Source organism: Diabrotica undecimpunctata, chromosome 6 (genome assembly GCF_040954645.1).
Source record: "Diabrotica undecimpunctata isolate CICGRU chromosome 6, icDiaUnde3, whole genome shotgun sequence".
NCBI classification, from domain to species: Eukaryota; Metazoa; Arthropoda; class Insecta; order Coleoptera; family Chrysomelidae; genus Diabrotica; species Diabrotica undecimpunctata.
The window spans coordinates 15738451-15758986 of NC_092808.1; the positions used below are offsets into that span (position 1 = coordinate 15738451).

General features: G+C 31.9%; 1 protein-coding gene across 5 annotated transcripts in view; it reads left to right on the forward strand.

The window, feature by feature from the left end:
* The window catches only part of Hasp (Hig-anchoring scaffold protein), a 115229-nt gene that overhangs the window by 30507 nt on the left and 64186 nt on the right, over positions 1-20536 (forward strand). For 4 of the 5 annotated variants that reach the window (XM_072534278.1, XM_072534279.1, XM_072534280.1 and 1 more), the window contains exons 5-10: positions 1453-1644; positions 2392-2568; positions 3806-3988; positions 4075-4254; positions 9919-10120; positions 19423-19592. In XM_072534278.1, coding sequence (XP_072390379.1) covers positions 1453-1644; positions 2392-2568; positions 3806-3988; positions 4075-4254; positions 9919-10120; positions 19423-19592 — 1104 coding nt within the window. Of the gene's footprint in view, positions 1-1452; positions 1645-2391; positions 2569-3805; positions 3989-4074; positions 4255-9918; positions 10121-19422; positions 19656-20536 lie in introns of all 5 variants that reach the window. The other variant, XM_072534282.1, reaches the window with a different exon arrangement.

Genomic DNA, 20536 nt, shown 5'->3' on the forward strand with positions numbered 1-20536 from the left:
GTACTTAAAAACAATAATAATAAATATTTATATTTGGTAATTGGTTCTTAAAGGAAAACATTCAAAACTAAAAGTAACATTCAAAAAACATTCAAAACTTTTAGAGTAAGTAAAAGAGAAAATATCTTAGGGAAAACGCTTAATATTTTGTAACAAATTAAACGATAGACAGTGTTTGAGGCACACAAAGCGAACGAGGCCGCGTTGCTCAAGGTCGGAAAAGATGTGGGGGTGGTTCTTTACAAAATTTTTACTAGTTCACAAACTAATTGAGAAAAGAAAAGGAAAAACATGATAAACAAATTACAAAAGAGTGCCACTGAATTCTTTCTTTACGAGTATACCTTCTAAGAATTGGAGAAGACCACATATAAAAAAATATATTATATATATATATATATATATATATATATATATATATATATATATATATATATTTATATTCATACATCCTGTGTAAATGGTTCGTAAACAAATTAATGATTATATTGCTAGCCAGCGAGTACCCGCTGGCTGACAATAAACAACACTAAGTGCGTTGACAAATTTATTGAAAGAGATACCTCTGACCTACACTGAAGAAAATGCCATGAATAAACTGAATTTTAAATTATTCCTTGTTTTCCAGCAACCAAAATACTCTTTTACATATTTTCAAAATGTGAAAAATATAACAAAATTTTTCTAAATTTTAAATTATAAATAAACTTTAGTGCATATTCTTATTTTTGAAATAGCAAAGCAAACAAATTGTGAAGGTTAAAACCAATTAAGAAGTATTAATTAACTTTCAAATCCTTTTTATTAAGGCTGCTAGTCACTGGTGAATAATAGACATATAAAGGAAGCAATATATTATTTGTTAAAAAAAATGCTTTTAAAGCATGTAGCTATCCATCGGAATATTATACGTAACTCTCGTATTTCCCACATTTACCAGAAGGGAATATCAACTAGACAAATAAGGCAGTGAAGTATTTAAATATGTCTATTTTTTCCTTCTAAAAAGAAGTAAAAATGAGAGACTGCTAATGCATCAATAACACTAAAAACCGATAGGATATGACCTACAGATAAATTTTTGATAGCTTACCTGATAGATCTTATCGGGAAAACAGAACACAACCGATCCACTCTGTCATTAGAGATGAACTGACTGGCGTACTTCATGAAGCCACTTTCCCTGCCGAAATTACACCACATTTGTTGATCGTTAGATCAAATTAGACTAAAGTGTTTTTTTCGAAGATTTGTAATAGGTAGATTAAAAACTTATACAGATTGAAACGTGAGATACGTGAATTAAAACTTTACAGTTTTTTTGGATCATTACAATTTGCATAAAAGATTATTAATTACAAAATAATATTCCCTTTTGATCCAACACACATCCAAAATTAAATAAAATAGCATTCAAATCTGACTATATTCAATCTAATTGTTTTCTTTCAGTTTATTGTTTGTCACCCCCTACGATTGATCATGCTCGTCATAATGCACCTGCTGAACAAACAACGTTTGATCTGGATTCTACTTTACAATACTATTGTCATACTGGGTACGTAACTAATGGTTTTCCTAGAGCGAAATGTTTGGCAATAGATGGACAGGCTTCTTGGTATGGTCCGGATATAGCTTGTGAACGTAAGTAAATCTTATTTAAACCAAATAAATATTAAGTAGTTGCTTCTACATGTAAAAATAATTTTAAAAATCACGCTTTTATAAAAGGTCCTTGTTATTATTTCTAAACTTTTGGATAAACAAGCAAACTATCCTATTTTTTTTTTGTATAAATACACTTTTATTCAAATAGCAAAATTTATATTTTTAGACCCTCTTAATTCATTCGCTACCTAATACAAATTCTGAAACTTGATAAATAAAATCTAACTGCGGACATCACTAGCAGAGCAAGCCTAGCATAGGCACGATTTGGAAGACTATTGATCTAAGTTGGATACTGGAATCAAAATACCTTAATACTTAAGACAAAAAGACCAATGTTGGAACGACGTAATACAATATTGGAGACCCTCCAAAGGTGGACGATCAAGAAGAAGATCCCATATGAGGTGGATAGGATAAAGACATTAAAAAAAAAGCCGAAACAAATTGGAAGTATGTTGTTGAGGATGGAATTGATGGAAGGAGTTTGGAGAGACCTGTGTCCAAAAATGGACGATAGAAGCTAAGAAAAAGAAGAGTCCATTTGCTGCCAATTTCACGGACATTTATATTCTTTTTTGATTTTACTAGTCCATGTTCTTGGCCTATCATTCTTTGTATGTGGCCGTAGTTGTCTTTTTGTATCCATGTTTTTCCAACTCTTATTCTTGCATCGTCAGTAATTAATTTATCTGGATCTAATTTTCTTGTCTTCACATTTAGCTAGATCATGCGGAGCACCAACCGATATTTCCCATGGTTGGCATGCTGGAGAATGTTACACGTATGGTTGCAGAATAACATACCACTGTGCAGAAGGGTACGAACTCGTAGGCAAGAATGAACGCTATTGCCAATCGGACGGCACTTGGAATCCGAAGGAGCTCCCTACGTGTGTTCGTAAGTATCATTAAATCAATAAATTCACTCATTAGTTGCATCTTCACTAAATTCAGTCAAAATAGAGGAATACTTGAACAAAAATTGTATTTTTTATTATTTTAAAACTATTATTATATATTATCAAGTATGTTATCAGTACATGTAAAGTTAATTATTCACCTTTTCTTTAATATATAAAACAAATAATCTCAATTGACTTGAATACACATAGCGACGTTGTATTAATATGTTGGGCTGTTTAGAGCATTTGTCGTTGGATTGTGAAGTAGATAATTTTACATAATTTACACATTACTAGATTTGATTTCATTACAAGTGATATCTCAGAAGATATGTGTAATTTGGTAACTCATCAAAATCGCCTAGGTATTGCATTAACATTAAAATTGCTCGATAATTGAATTTAACAAGATGAAGAGTAACCACAAACAATTTTCGACATCCCTTTACAGGTTGTAACGTTATAAAGGTCAAATGTTTGTTATTTTTCTTTAAATAATTATTTTATTCCATCTTCTTTTGATTTTATTCATTTGTTAATGTTCTGTTTTGTTTTAATATTTTTCTTTTAAAAATAGTTGCCTCCCAACCTTTCTATGTAACGCGAGCATGAGACTCTTAATCTCAGGGTTGTGGGTTTGGTCCCCACGTTGGGCACCAATGTCAAAATATACTTATAGCTCATTCTGTCACTTCTGAAGGAGAGCTAAGTGTAGTTTTCACACGAGGATGAGTGTAGGCTTCAATGAAGATTGTCTGCTGTGGTAGCAGCTAAGATTGTAGTCTTGCTATATCACTTGCATCAGATTGTTACAGTTGTGGTGCACACCTATTCGTGATGACGCCATCTTGTGGCGCTAGTTCCATGACGCTTACCTCAGCATTTCACTATAGAGAAAAAAGTAAAATACGACGCCAGTATAGAAGCCTGGCTTAAAAAAATAAAATAAACTAAAATATCACAACTTCATAACTGACTAGCAACAAAGAGATACATTTGTATAATAACAGTTTTAAATATAAACGTGAATATGACTTTTTAAAGTTAAAAAATCTATTTTGAGTAATACCTATATAACTACTTTAAAAGAAGATTTTTCCCATGTACCAGTAGATTTTCTTCCAGAATTTGAATACTTCATTTAGAACTATTCATTTTAAATCATCTTTGAAATAGTAGGTATTCGCGTAAATATTATAATGAAAAATCGTTTTATTGGCCGTTGTTGTATAGTCGTTACAGCAGTCCAGTGCGCTCCTCCAGATAACCCTAGACATGGAAAAGCCATTTTCACGTCTTGCAGCTACAATTCAGTCGTCAGTTATGAGTGCAAATATGGATATACTTTGGTGGGAGAAAGTACCAGAAGATGTGGAGCCGACAAGAAGTGGTCTGGAAGTCAACCGGTTTGTAAAGGTATGTCCCACTTTATCTTCACTATCAAACGTATCAACGTGGAAAACATATGTACAAAAACATTTGTTCTTATTTCATTATTTTAGAAATTAATTGCGGCCACCCCGGTCGACTATGGAATGGCTGGCTTGAAAACATAGAAGCTGGCACAGGTCTAGGAGCTTCTATAATATTTAGGTGCCATGATGGTATGCTGCTTGAAGGAAATACGTCTACAGTTTGCCAAATTGATGGAAAATGGAGATATCCGTTGCCAAAATGCTTAGGTAAGTAAGCACTAGACCAACTTTCTTGCAATTATTTATGCCAGAGAATAAAAAAATATAGTCAATAAATGTATTTACCGTTTAAAATCATGCCCTTTTTCTTAAACTGTCCAAAACTGTTTTGTTCCAAAACACGCAATTTAGTTGTTTTTTCGTCCGTTTACCTTGTTTAATTCGTTTCTGTCTCTAGTTTTCCTATCTAGTCTAAACTAAATTCATTTAACAGAAAAGTAGCCGTCAACAAATGCATGTACAGAACACGCGAAACCTGATATTTATATAATTGTACAGGGTTGTATTAAGATTCTAGCAGTCTATAACATCTAAATTTGAAATGAATTAATTTATAATTTTTAGGATTACTGTTAAAATAATAGTAATCAATGATTAATCTTCCAAAGAAGTATACTTTAATATTAGTTTTTGTAAACTGTCATTCACACATCATTGGATAATTGTGGTATTAATCAAAAGGCAAAAAAAGAAAGTTGTTTTTATACATTTTACGCTTTAAGACCAATATTTGGAAATAAGTAATAATATTATCATTAATGATATAAAAAGAGACCTCTTCTTGTGTAAAAGTTAGGGAAAATACTTATACATATATTATTGGGTAGATAGACTTATACATTTAACATTACATTAACATTAAAAAATAAAATTTATTAAGTCGACGTTTCGATTTCGATTTAACATTTATTTGTGTCAGCAGAAACGAATGTATATTTAGAAGAATTGTGACGTCACTATTTTTGACTTTGATGCCGGTTATGTCGAAGATGGTTCGACATATCAAAATGCCGTTTTCAGATTTTGATTCAGGAGACAAAACTATATATGAATCCATTAATAGATTGTCCCCAATATTGCATAGGTGACAACGCACAAACGAACATACTTTGCGGATGTAAAACGAAAGGTTTTCTTTGAAAATGACGAAAAAAACTTTTTACTATTACATATAAGTAATATCCAATTACGAAAAATAAGTACTGGAAAACTACATAGGTACAATGAGTAAAATGGGTTACAGTTTTTCATTTTTAAAATATTCCATTTTGTTTATGTAATTTCGAATAATTTCGTATCTGTTATTTATCATTGCTACTCATTTCTACATCAAAAGCTAGATCCATCTTCAACCGGATGGGGGCCTTCTTCAAGAGCCACAACCTCTCTCTTGCTATAAAAATAAGAATGCTGCGATGCTACGTCCAATCTGTTCTTTTCTCTGGCGTTGAATCGTGGACCTTGAACGAAGATATGTGCAGAAAATTGGAAGCATTAGAGATGTGGCTGTATCGGAGAATACTTAAAATCCCGTGGACTGACCGAGTCACCAATGAGGAGGTCCTCAGAAGAATGAAGAAGAACCGAGAGGTACTGACCACCATAACATCTCGAAAGTTACAGTACTTTGGACACATTATGCGAAATAAATCCAGATATGCCCTTCTATAAGCCATCCTGCTAGGAAAAATATTTGGACAACGGGGTCCAGGAATTACATGATGGATTTTTCAGACCTGTTGACAGTCCATCCAGAAATGCTTGTCTTGATGAGGTGACTGACTTATCAATCCATGTTTTTCATTTAGTATGACCGGCGTTAATCCAAGTCTCATCTAAATAATATATTTTACGATTGCCATTCCTATAATCTTTTATCTGCCTTAAAAATTCTCTTCTCCAGATTACAAGGTCATCTCTGTCTGTAAGCATACTGTTCCTGCCACGTTTTTCAAATTTGAATTGAAGTTTTTTCAAAATCTTGTAAAAAGTAGTACGTTTAAAATCAGGTAGATTGGGTCGTCGTTGACCTGTTGTAGAACTCTATCTATCGTGGGAATTTCATTTCTAAAAAAGAATTGATGCACTATTCTTCTTATCGCTCTAATAACTTTAAACACAGAACTATCCGATACTCCAACTTTATCGGCTACTCTTTTCTCAACAGCGGACAATATTAACGCCAGATTTTCTTGTAACTCGTGTTTATACACGTTTACAATTATTTCTTTAACGTTTACGCTAAAATGGCCTTTTTTCAATCTCTTTTTGGGGGGAGTTAAAGGTATGTTTACGAGTTCATCGGCAGAATCCGTGTCCGACATATTAATTTGTTTTAGTGACTGTGTATACAAACCTGCAAAATATTATTTACAGGCTAATATTCTAATAAAATAATAGATAATAGATAGATAATAGATAATTGAACAGATATATTAAAAAGGTCAATACTCAAAATCTTTATTTTCAAGGTGTTACAGAAGCGACCGATTTCGAGGCTTGATCAATATATCACCTCACTACAATGATAGTGTCATAAGGAAAAGATGAAGACAGAGGACAGACAGTACCCTGGATGTAAGCGGAAAACTTCTTATTGGCGATATCTATATTATTGGTTTTTAACAAAACAATCTCTTTGCTGGGCCTGAAGATGAGGCAAATATTGAAAGCCTCGAAACCGATCGCTTCTGTAAAACTTTGAAAGTAAATATTAGATTGTGAGTATTGACCTTTTTAATATATCTTTTCAATTATGGACTGACACTTGTAACCCTTTTATCATCATAAGAATTATTATAATAGAGTCAAAATAATATTAAATTTACTTACTTCAGTTGAGAGAAAACAGCAAACACCTTAAAAATGTTCACAGTTCTAAGTTTATTTAAATAACACTATAATTATAAACCGACACTATAATTATACCAACACACACACACACACACACACACATATATATAGAGCTATTAAAAGTAAAAATTATATTTATATAATTAAAACATAATTATATAATTATCAACAGAAATAAATGTGATTCGTAAGGATTACTGAATCCATATCTGTTAAAACTGCAAATTATGCGTCTTTGTTTAGAGGTGTAGATTGTCGTTACTTGTGAGTTTCTACTTGTTACTTTTGATACGCTTTTGTATATAATCAGTTACAGTATAAGTGATTTTGTAACAAGGAGATACCTCTTCAGCATCTCTAGATTTTGGGAATGAATATATCACGCGTCCGTAGTGTTGATATTCTACTTTTCTGTTAGGCGAATATAATATAGAAGCCTATCAAAGTTTGATATGAGTGTAGTGTACTGCAATTTAACTCCATATACATTACATGTAGTTTTTGAATATTTTTTTCTTTTTAAGACGCTGTTTTTTTTTCGAAGATTGACAATCGTGATGATTATGTCATTTTCACTGTTCACTGCTGTTCTAAAAATCAGGTCAGACAAGCAATTGAACCACTGCCTGAGATTGCGCAGCGATAGCATTCGTCTTAGATTAGAATCAGAAGACGTCAAAGAAAAACTGAAACAAGAAATTAATGCAAACCTAGAATCCATACCGGAATCAATTGATGGCGATATAGAAAAACAGTGGCAGTTCTTTAAAAATGCAATTATCGAACCAAGTCGCAGAGAACTCACAACAACCAGATGCAAGAAAGAAGATTGGATGGCAGAAGAAATCTTGGAAATGATGGAAGACAGAAGAAGGCAAATGAATATCAACATAACTGAGTATCAACAGCTGCATAATCAAATAAGAAGGAAAATAAGAGAAGCTAAAGAGACTTATTTCGCTGGAAAATGCCAAAAAATAGAAGACTTACAAAACAAATATGATAACTTCAATCTCCATAAGAAAGTTAAAGAATTAGCTAGGGTAGCAAAACAAAAAACCTTAAGCATACTATTGGATAAACAAGGAAGCATTTTAATGGAGACAACAAAAATTAGGAAGATGGAAAGAATATATAGAGGAATTATTCCATGACCAGAGACAGGAAAATATATATGAAGATAATCAGAGTAAAGACGAGGGACCTAAAATAACAAAGTCAGAAGTTATGCATGCAGTAAAGTCCATGAAAAATAATAAAGCTGCTGGTCCAGATGAAATACCAAGTGAATTGCTAAAACTGATCAATGAAAAAAACATAGATCTTTTAGTCCAACTACTGAACACAATCTATTCCACAGGAATCATTCCACGTAAAATGCTGACATCAACATTTATTTGTCTACCAAAGAAAGTAAATGCCAAAGAATGTAGTGATTATAGAACGATCAGTCTAATCTCACATACCTTAAAAACCCTGCGAAAAATCATCCATAATAGAATACACGCTAAGCTAGAGAGGGATATTAGTGATTCCCAATTTGGATTTCGGAATGGAATGGGCACAAGAGAGGCACTATTTTCTTTTAACGTGCTGACCCAAAGATGTTTGGATGTTAATCGAGATCTTTATGTATGCTTTATAGACTACAACAAGGCATTCGAAAAGGTAAAACATGACCGACTTATAGAAGTACTCAAAAACAAGAATCTGGATATGAGGGATGTAACATTGATATCAAATTTATACTACAGCCAACGATCAAATGTGAAAATTGGAAGAGAAGTGTCAGAAGAAGTGGAGATAAGGAGAGGGGTTAGACAAGGTTGCATATTGTCGCCGTTATTGTTTAATGCTTAGTCTGAAGAAATCATACAAGAAGCTTTGGTAAACGACACTGTCGGCATAAAAGTGAACGGAAGTTTAATTAACAACATTAGGTATGCCGACGATACAGTCATAATAGCCGACAACTTGGAAGACTTAGAACGAATAATAAACAAAATATTAAGATATAGTGGAGAATACGGACTCTCTCTTAACATCAAAAGAACCAAATTCATGAAAATTAGCAAGAACAACAATACAAACGAAATATTAACTGTAGGCGGCCAGCAGATTGAGAGAGTAAAAAGATATACTTACTTGGGAACGATAATCACAGAAAATAACGATTATACTGGAGAAATAAGAGTCAGAATTGAAAAAGCACGTGCCAACTTCGAGAAAATGAAAAAGATTTTATGCGGCAAAGATCTGACATTGGCCCTCAGAATAAGGCTAGTTAAATGCTATGTACACAGGGCACTCTACTATGGAGCTGAATCATGGACATTAAACCGGAATACAATAAATCGACTTAACACGTTTGAAATGTGGACATTTAGAAGATTGTTAAGGATTCCATGGGTAGATAGAATCACGAATACAGAAGTGTTAAGGATAATAGGCAGAGAGAGGGAAATGGAAAATACAATAAAAGAAAGGAAATTGCAATATCTCGGACATGTGATGAGAGGCGAAAGATACAACATCTTGAGACTCATAATTCAAGGAAAAGTAGAGGGTAGGAGAAGCGTAGGAAGAAGACGCGTTTCCTGATTGAAGAATCTGAGAGAATGGTTTGGTTGCGGTTCAAGGCAATTGTTCAGAGCAGCTGCCTCGAAGGTCAGAATAGCCATGATGATTGCCAACCTTCGTCGCGGAGATGGAACTTAAAGAAGAAGCATTCGTCTCCTTCCAACGCTACTCATTCCCAAAATCTTTAACCTATATGATATTCTACAGAAGCTGATATTTTCTTACTTTCATTACGTGGCAAAAGTATTGGATTTTTCGTATCTTTATTTCTTTATTCAGTCCTATTTAGTCTTCACAAGACTTATTAATTCGTAACTCAGCCTACGTAAACTATTCTCAGGACTCTATAATCCTTGATTATAAACTATCTTGTTTTAAAAGTTTTGTATTTTGTTCAATTATTTTGTGAGTTTATAATTGATTTACTTTTATTTTAAGCTCCTTGTGTAGTGCCACACGTCACCCAAGGCAGCGTGATTTTAGTCGAAAGAAACGAAACAGCGATGACTTCAACAGTTGTACAACACGGCGAAGCATTGTCGGTAGAATGCGATCCCCACTACGAATTTTTAGCAAGTCTCTCGCCTGTTACCTGTAACAACGGCACTTGGACATCTATGCCAAAATGTGATCCCGCCAGGTTTGTAAAAGTAGAGGTTTACTGCATATTAATATGGAAAAGTATGGTATGTTAGAGTTTTGTTAAAATTTGTTTATATATTCGATATGTCATTAAGTATTATTAATTGATGTTTACGAAAGTTGGTGTCTGTTGATAAGGTAAAACCGTTAAAATATGCTGCTAATCAATTTTGAAATTACGCGAAAATTAGGCTATAATTAAAGTTACACTGAGAATGCAGTACGGTTAAGATAGAAATGCGCATTTGCCGGATTTCACGCCATGTGCTTGGCAGCACAAACACGTCTAAGTAGTGGTCACGTAAGGGACGGTACAAAGATCTTTGAGGCGGAACTCTATTACTAGTAAAACTACATTTTTAAAGAAATTAGTATTTTCCAAGCTAACTTTTACAATGCTTTTTTATTCTATTGTATACCTACATAATATAAAATATTATGATCTTACTGTCGGGAGATACATTTTATCCAAGCCGGTTCTGTGAGAAGCTCTTGAGTAAGAAATGAACAGCTGCGGAAGGCTGACAATCCTGTGCGTTTATTATCGATAAGAATAGCACTACTCTGTCTTAGCCGTACTCCACACTAAGTGTGAATTTGACTAAAGATATATATATATATATATATATATATATATATATATATATATATATATATATATATATATATATATATATATTATTGTGATATTTAAAGTCTTGGTGCGCCAAGCAATAATTAGCTAATTAATTTTTTGATTAATTAAAATTATTTAAATGATATGATTATGACTCTATCACAATTTTTAATTCTTTTATCTCAGGGTTAAATTCGTGCTTCAATATCTATGCTATTACATGTGAAAGGTAAGGTCCAAAGAATACCGGAATAATAAAAAACACATATGATCTAACACTATATATTGAAATAAAAATAATGAAATAATTCACACTCAAAAGTTTTCAATAAACAAATCTCATATAATGAATCTCAAAATTTTGTTCTACGTACGTGAACAATCAAAATTAATGGTACAAACAATATTAATTGAAATCTCAAAATCCCAAACTATTCTAACTCTCCTAATCAAAATATTTATATCCTTTCTAAATTAAGTGTAAAAATTGTGTTATCAATAAAAGAAAAAAACTGCAGAAAACAAAAATATCTCTCTCTGATGATGAGTGGTCCAAATCCTTGTTCCTTGTAGACTATATTATCTCCTCTCAACCGCTCCCTATGTAATCAGCAATCGTACAACAGATTGTTGCAAGTATATCGTCCTTAATGATCTCATTCAAAAGCACAAATCATTCAAATTATGATAGCCTTTCTACTCTCGATAAACTGAATCTCTCGTTGGCCCGAGTGAAAAATGACTCTTGGAATATCTTCTCTTTACGATAAACTGAATCTCTCGTTGGCCTGAACAGTGACTCTTGGAATATAAGTAGAGAAATATGACTTACAATATTTTGCTGCTTCAGCTTCTGTCAGATACACTAACTCCACAAAAACTCACTAACATTCAACACTACTGCTTGCTACATTTCGGGAACCGCCAGAGAACAATCACTGTTCGTCTTACAGACTTGGAAAACCAACTGATTATCTTTTTTCTCTCCTAAATCTAGCTAACTTTCATTCCTACATACCTATCCCACCTTTTTCAATCTCCGCCAATCAAAACTCGTCACAATTCCCCCATTTTTTTATTTCGATAACAAACAAATTTTTACCTATAATTATAAAATTTCCTAAAACTTATTTACAAATAATATTTTTCTATAATTCTTAAAAACTAACAAAAACCTCTTTCTAAAATCTCTTCTACTGTCTCTAATCACTGCATTAATGTATTTGGAAAACCCGGTTCAATTGTCTTTGGATTTCACTTAAAATTATGCGGGTCACTCAAGTATAACAAAGAAATAATTTATGCATAGCTTACATTTTGTTTAATACAGGTAATCCAAGAATTTAAAAACTTTCCTTCTTCGAAATGTTTGTTGGTTATTATCCTACTTATCTGAATTATTTTAATGTTTTTGAACTTTGAAATATTTTAATCAACCCAATATTTTTCTCGATTTTACATATCATAACAAATTCCCGCCATTTGATCTGCCGAAAACTCTTTGTTAAATTTTAAAAATGACAAAAGTTTTCCAGGATCAAATTATTTCACTGTTATTAAAATCTACTTATGATACTGATAAATGTCGTGAATGTTAAAATACCCCGTATATTGCCTGTCTTTATACGGGATTGGATATATTTTCGTTTTAAATTTTTCCAAGTATTTTCCCTTAAAAGAAAGTTCATAATTTTTAGCCACTCGGTTTACTTCATTAACAAGATCTGCATGGTTTCCTAAAATCTTCTCTATTTTCTTTCCCATGTTTTCTACACAATTTATTTTTCTTTCATCCTCCTTTTGTTCACATGTGTTCACTGTCCATAATACTTTTTCACAAAATTCTGGATTCTCGTCCATCAGTGCCATTTTTTCTTCTGTTTTCTTTTTATCCTCTAATTCCCTTTGGTATTCCGAGCACCATGTTTCTATTCCTTTCATTTCTCTGATGATACCTTCTTTTTCTTCCTGCTTCCATTCTGTTTTATCGTCGGTTGCCAACAATTCTTCTGTACCTTCTATTTCCTGTTTTTCTCTGGTCTCCATCTTATTTTCCTGCTTTCTTTTCGAACTCTTCTTCTTTTTCTTCCTTCTCTTTTTCTCTTCTGTTAGATCTTGTTCTTGTACTTTCGGTTTATCCTCTACAGTCATATCGATTTCTTTGCGTTTTTCCTGTGCATTGATCCTTCCAGAATTTGTTTTCCTATCTGTTTGCTTTTCTTCTCCTGTGTTGTCTGGTTCTGCTCTGATTTCCAGTTTATTTTCCGAAAAATTTATGGTGATATCTTTTTTTCTCAATTCATCAATTCCCGCTATCATATCATGATTTAAATCTTCAATCACCACACATTTCATAATATGGAATTTGTTTCCCACTCTTATCTGTACTCCCAAACCTTCGTTTACTGTCGTCAAATTTTTATTGTTTGCACCCACTAAATCAACCCTAGGAATCTTATACACAAATCTGTCCAAATTTAATTCTTTTACTGGTTTTTGATAGTTTCTCAAAATCACGTGATCTTCCAACGTTTCCTCAAAATGTCTGCTGATCATTTCTACCAGCTGTTCGGTAGAATATTTGTATTCTAGATATTTTGAATTGTTATATATCTGCAAAGCATATCTTTCTTCAGATATTCCCATTTTTTCGTGATATTTTCCATTCTGTAGCTCTTGGTTGATTTCTCTCTGTTTATTTTTCCCCCAGAAATAGTTGAGAAATTTATTTTCAAAATCTGTCCAATTTTCAAACTCATCTTCCTTGCTTTCATACCATAACGCTGCTCCTTCTTTCAAATGGTTTCTAATTGTTTCTTTGCAATCGTCAAAATATCTAATATGTTGTAATTTGGTTTTCAAATTTTTAACAAACGGTACTGGGTGTGTTTTCCGAATATCCCCGCCAAACTGTATTTTTATGTCACCCGGACTTTGGATGAGTACTTCTCTCCTGTCTCCCATCTCTCGTTGTTTTCTGATATCCTCAATTTGTTTTTCTATTTCTTTCTTGTCTTCTTGTAAAGCCATTTCAAATTTTGTTTCTAACTGTTCTAATTCCTTTTTCTGTACAGTCTTAATATCTTTCATTTTAGTTTCTATTTCTTCTCTCTGCATCTCTAGTTTCCTCTCTCTTTCTTCTCTGACTTTTTCTAAACAGACTTTTACCTCATTTTCATATTTGTCCAAACGCTTTTCCATTTTTCTATCATTTTCTTCTAATTTTTGTTCATAGTTTTCCAAACGCTGCTCTATATTTCTGTTATTTAGTTCTATTGTTTGTTTTGTTTCTTGTTGATTTTTATCCATTTTTTGTGACGATTCTTGTATTTGTTGTGTCTGTATTTGCATCATAGCTAATCATTTTTCTAACATCCCTGTTTCTTTTCTTTCCTCCATTATTGTAGCATTTCCTTCATTATCCGATCCTTCATCAATAATTGTTTCCTCTTCTATCTTATCCTCTTTCCTTTCTTGCGTTTTGCTTTGACTCCTTGTGGTCGACATGTTGTTTCTTTTCGTTACTGTTTTTGTCCCCGCCAAATGTGAAATTTTACAACACTCTATATGTTTCAGAACACGACAATATTTCTCCCCAAATGTATTAAATTTTCACGACAAATATCAAATATGCAATCAGCAAAATTCAAATAATTCAAAATAAATATCAAATGTACGATTGGTAAAGAAAATAAAATCAAATAATTCAATAGCAGTAAATATCCACTAACTACGATCAATCAATAAATCAAATTTATATTCCCTGGAAAAATTGTCAAAATACTTTCAAATTCAAATTCCCTTAATGTTATATGTTTTTATCTCTGGATCACCTGTACTTATTCCAGATCTCTTTCCCTTCCTTCAAATGTAAAGCTGCGATATTTTCAAGCCCCACGTTTTGGAAGCCAGTTATTGTGATATTTAAAGTCTTGGTGCGCCAAGCAATAATTAGCTAATTAATTTTTTGATTAATTAAAATTATTTAAATGATATGATTATGACTCTATCACAATTTTTAATTCTTTTATCTCAGGGTTAAATTCGTGCTTCAATATCTATGCTATTACATGTGAAAGATAAGGTCCAAAGAATACCGGAATAATAAAAAACACATATGATCTAACACTATATATTGAAATAAAAATAATGAAATAATTCACACTCAAAAGTTTTCAATAAACAAATCTCATATAATGATTCTCAAAATTTTGTTCTACGTACGTGAACAATCAAAATTAATGGTACAAACAATATTAATTGAAATCTCAAAATCCCAAACTATTCTAACTCTCCTAATCAAAATATTTATATCCTTTCTAAATTAAGTGTAAAAATTGTGTTATCAATAAAAGAAAAAAACTGCAGAAAACAAAAATATCTCTCTCTGATGATGAGTGGTCCAAATCCTTGTTCCTTGTAGACTATATTATCTCCTCTCAACCGCTCCCTATGTAATCAGCAATCGTACAACAGATTGTTGCAAGTATATCGTCCTTAATGATCTCCTTCAAAAGCACAAATCATTCAAATTATGATAGCCTTTCTCCTCTCGATAAACTGAATCTCTCGTTGGCCCGAGTGAAAAATGACTCTTGGAATATCTTCTCTTTACGATAAACTGAATCTCTCGTTGGCCTGAACAGTGACTCTTGGAATATAAGTAGAGAAATATGACTTACAATATTTTGCTGCTTCAGCTTCTGTCAGATACACTAACTCCACAAAAACTCACTAACATTCAACACTACTGCTTGCTACATTTCGGGAACCGCCAGAGAACAATCACTGTTCGTCTTACAGACTTGGAAAACCAACTGATTATCTTTTTTCTCTCCTAAATCTAGCTAACTTTCATTCCTACATACCTATCCCACCTTTTTCAATCTCCGCCAATCAAAACTCGTCACAATTCCCCCATTTTTTCATTTCGATAACAAACAAATTTTTACCTATAATTATAAAATTTCCTAAAACTTATTTACAAATAATATTTTTCTATAATTCTTAAAAACTAACAAAAACCTCTTTCTAAAATCTCTTCTACTGTCTCTAATCACTGCATTAATGTATTTGGAAAACCCGGTTCAATTGTCTTTGGATTTCACTTAAAATTATGCGGGTCACTCAAGTATAACAAAGAAATAATTTATGCATAGCTTACATTTTGTTTAATACAGGTAGTCCAAGAATTTAAAAACTTTCCTTCTTCGAAATGTTTGTTGGTTATTATCCTACTTATCTGAATTATTTTAATGTTTTTGAACTTTGAAATATTTTAATCAACCCAATATTTTTCTCGATTTTACATATCATAACAATATATATATATATATATATATATATATATATATATATATATATATATATATATATATATATATATATATATATATTGAAAGGAGTACGATCGTCTCAATTTAAATACACAATGTGAGTGAGATTAAAATCTCACTGTAAATGAGGATATCGGTCAAGGAAAAAAAACTATGAAAAAACTATTTCCATCTTTTAATGGAAAACGTTTCGTGCAGTAATTTCTGTACTTCTTTAGTTCTAATGATTGTAAAGTCATATAAAGATGTCAAACAATGTCAAATGCATAGGTTTGGATGTTAAAAAATATATTTAGTAACTACAATAAAATTACAGTAAAAACACATTAAAATTTTTTATAGATCTTATACAAACTCAAAAAAGTGCCAAAAATGAAATGAATATGACGAAAACTTCAGCATATTCATATTCATTTCAACGAGAACTTCAGCAGACTTTCACACTTCGCACCCGATGTAAAATCTTTTCCAAAAGGAACCTCATGGTTCACCAACACAATTTCGTGTCAATGGTCATCGGTACCTTATATTTCCAACCTTCCTTTTTAATCAGATTTATATTATAAAATTTTTTTTGACTTTTCTATTCTGTCCTGGCTAAACGAGTATTTTTGTTATCAGTTGATTTTTCGTACTAAGTTTACTTACTTTACTTTACTTTATCGTGTCCGGACATGTCATTCATAAAATTTCGGCCCAGTATCGGGCTACGTCGGTTCCATCTTTGTTGGCGAGCCACAAATCTTCGAGGGTACATCGATGAAGAGAGTTTCTGCATGTAAGAAGATGTTCCATATTCTGTGTTTCTCCACAGTCACAGTTCACATCATCTTGGTCGATTTTTCCCCATTTTGCCATGTTTGATTTTACTGGAGCGAACCCCGTTCTTATCCGATTCAAAGTTTTCCACGTTTTAAAGTCTATGGACTGGCCGGTCCATTGAACCTGGGGAAGAGGAAAATACTCAGGCGGTTCATCCTGCACTGTTCCAAGGAAGCTTTTCCTAGATTTTAGTCGCTTTCGTGGTGTGCGAGCTTTGTATAGGGCATGCCGCTCGTCCGCGATCTGTTTAATTTTCTCTATGTGCTCTGCAACGCCTCTGCGTGTTGAGGGTTCTGCAAAACCCGCTGCTTTATATAGATTTGAGAGTGGCGTCGGTTTCATGCACCCCGTTACTATCCTGCATGTCTCATTTAGCGCAGTATCAACTTGTTTGGTGTGGGCAGATCTTCCCCAAACGGGGCACGCATATTCAGCAGTTGAGAAACACAGTGCCTGTGCCGTTGTTCTTAAAACGCCAGGACGTGCGCCCCATTTACTTCCCGTTAGCTTTCTGAGTATGTAAGTTTAATTTCCATAGATAGAAAGCCATATTATTTTTTGTTTTTCTCTTCGTAATAGTTGAGCCCTTTCTGTCAAAAACAGTTGCTTTTTTTTAATTGCTTTGGTGTCTCCAACAATAAAGTTAACTTCCCTTTTTTTATAAAAAATTTTTAATTTTTTTAAATTGTTTACTAAGCTCTAATTACAAGCTACTTTTTCTCCTGGCTTCATGTTTCGATATATTGTACATCAGCGATAGAATAGAAGTATTGTACCTATTATATTATATTGTTTTCCTGTAACATACTGTGACATTTTTGGCACTTTTTTAAGTTTGTATAAGATCTATAAAAAATTTTAATGTATTTTTTACTGTAATTTTATTGTAGTTACTAAATGTATTTTTTAACATATAAAACTATGCATTTGACATTGTTTGACATCTTTATATGACTTTACAATCATTAGAGCTGAAGAAGTGCAGAAATTACTGCACGAAACGTTTCCTATTAAAAGATTGAAATAGTTTTTTTCTCCTTTACCGATATCCTCATTTACAGTGAGATTTTAATGTCACTCACATTGTATATATATATATATATATATATATATATATATATATATATATATATATATATATATATATATATATATATATATATATATATATATATATATATACGTTCGAATTATCGGGTAAAGTGGTCTGTAATGAAAATCTTTCTTTTTTCTAAACTACTCAATATTTCGCCATTTATTTAATAGTTTCTTCAGGAGTAAACTAAAACAATTTGAACATTACAAAAAATGGAGTACAAATACATTTTAAAACACACAGAATTTAAAAGATTTCGCAAATAAAAACTGACATTGAAGTATTTGAAATATTGAATGTCAAGATTAAATTGTCTTAAGCAAGTTCGTTACAGCTATACGATAAAAAATTAAAATTATTTCAAATGTAAAAATAAAAATAACAATAAAAGAAAAGTTAGAAGAATAATATTTCTTTGATGAATTATTAAGGTTAGTTGTTATTAAGATGAATGTTGGCTATTTTGAATATTTATAAATTTTGTTTAATATGTTACAATATATGTTACTTAACTGTCCAGTGTCCGTTTTATAATTTAAAGTGTTTTTATTTTTGTTAATGTAATACATCTCAAGAAATAATCTACTTTTGTAGTTATCAGTCTGTGCCAAAATGTGAACTTTGTTATAGTCTAGCATATGACCAGTGTTTTCATAGTGCTCAACCACTGCGCAAGTATTTTTTCTCAAGCGGCAATCACTTTTATGTTGTGTGATGCGTTGTTTTAGCCATTGTGATGTTTGAAAACACTGGTCATATGCTAGACTATAACAAAGCTCACATTTTGGCACAGACTGATAACTACAAAAGTAGATTATTTCTTGAGATGTATTACATTAACAAAAATAAAAACACTTTAAATTATAAAACGGACACTGGACAGTTAAGTAACATATTAAACAAAATTTATAAATATTCAAAATAGCCAACATTCATCTTAATAACAACTAACCTTAATAATTCATCAAAGAAATATTATTCTTCTAACTTTTCTTTTATTGTTATTTTTATTTTTACATTTGAAATAATTTTAATTTTTTATCGTATAGCTGTAACGAACGTGCTTAAGACAATTTAATCTTGACATTCAATATTTCAAATACTTCAATGTCAGTTTTTATTTGCGAAATCTTTTAAATTCTGTGTGTTTTTAAAATGTATTTGTACTCCATTTTTTGTAATGTTCAAATTGTTTTAGTTTACTCCTGAAGAAGCTATTAAATAAATGGCGAAATATTGAGTAGTTTAGAAAATAGAAAGATTTTCATTACAGACCACTATATCCGATAATTCGAACGTATTTATAAATTATTTTTTGGTCGAAATAATCATTTCTAATATATATATATATATATATATATATATATATATATATATATATATATATATATAATATCCAGATGTTTTGGAACAATTGTATTTTATTTTAGATGCAAACGCCTTCCGACCTCTCCACGCAATGGAATGGTAATCGCTCCCAAAATGGAGCATGGCATGAAAGCAAGATTTAAGTGTAAAGACGGATTTGAATTAAAAGGTGAAGATCTTATGGAATGTTCTTTCGGAAATTGGACTGGAGAGCTTCCAAAATGTGAAGAAGGTAAAGATGTATGAGACTTAGTCAAGAACTATCCACATACAGTTAATTTGCTAGAGGAACTTGGTTAGTTGGTATTTATTTCTCTTGCACTGGAGTCTCGCTACTGGTAATATTTATTGGTATATTAACGATAACTAAAGACTGGACATTAATAATGAAATATGCGCCAAAATGTTCAATAAGTACCGTACCGTTCATCAATAAGTACCGTACGATAGCCATAATGAAAACAAAAAAACGATGCTAATTACAAAAAAACCACAAAATATACACCACATATTGATAATTGATGGTAACGTGAACAAGTAGGTAGAAAAATATCTGCACTTTGGAACTTGGGAACTGATCAATGAAACCAATGATCATACTGCAGAAAAAACAGGCGAATAAAGATTGCCAGGTTAGCATTTATATAAATGAAGCCACTGCTAACATGCAGAAATCTTAATTTGAAAATCAGACTATATATAATCACCATTCGATGTAATATATTTTCAATATTATTGTATGGAGCTAAGACTTGGACATTACAAAAATGCAATTTAAAAAGAATCGAGGCTTTCGAGCTCTGGTTATACTGATAGAATTACAAATAAAGAAGTACTGGAGGGGTTTGGTAAAGAAACAGAACGAATCACCACTACACAAACAAGAAAACTGGAATACCTATGCCACGTGATGAGGGGACCAAAATATGAAATTTTGACTCATTATGAGGAAAGATTTAAGGAAGATCTGTTACCTGAAGGCAGAATTATTGGTTGAAGAACCTACGTGGTTGGTATCAATACAGATATATTGATTTGTTGTTGTTTTAGTAAAAATAAAAATCGCTATTAGGATTGCCAACCTCCGTTGGGAGAGAGTATTCTAAGAAAAGAAGATAGCCCTAATCTTCAGAGCAAGTCAAGTTGTTCTTACTATAATTAACGAAAAAATACAAT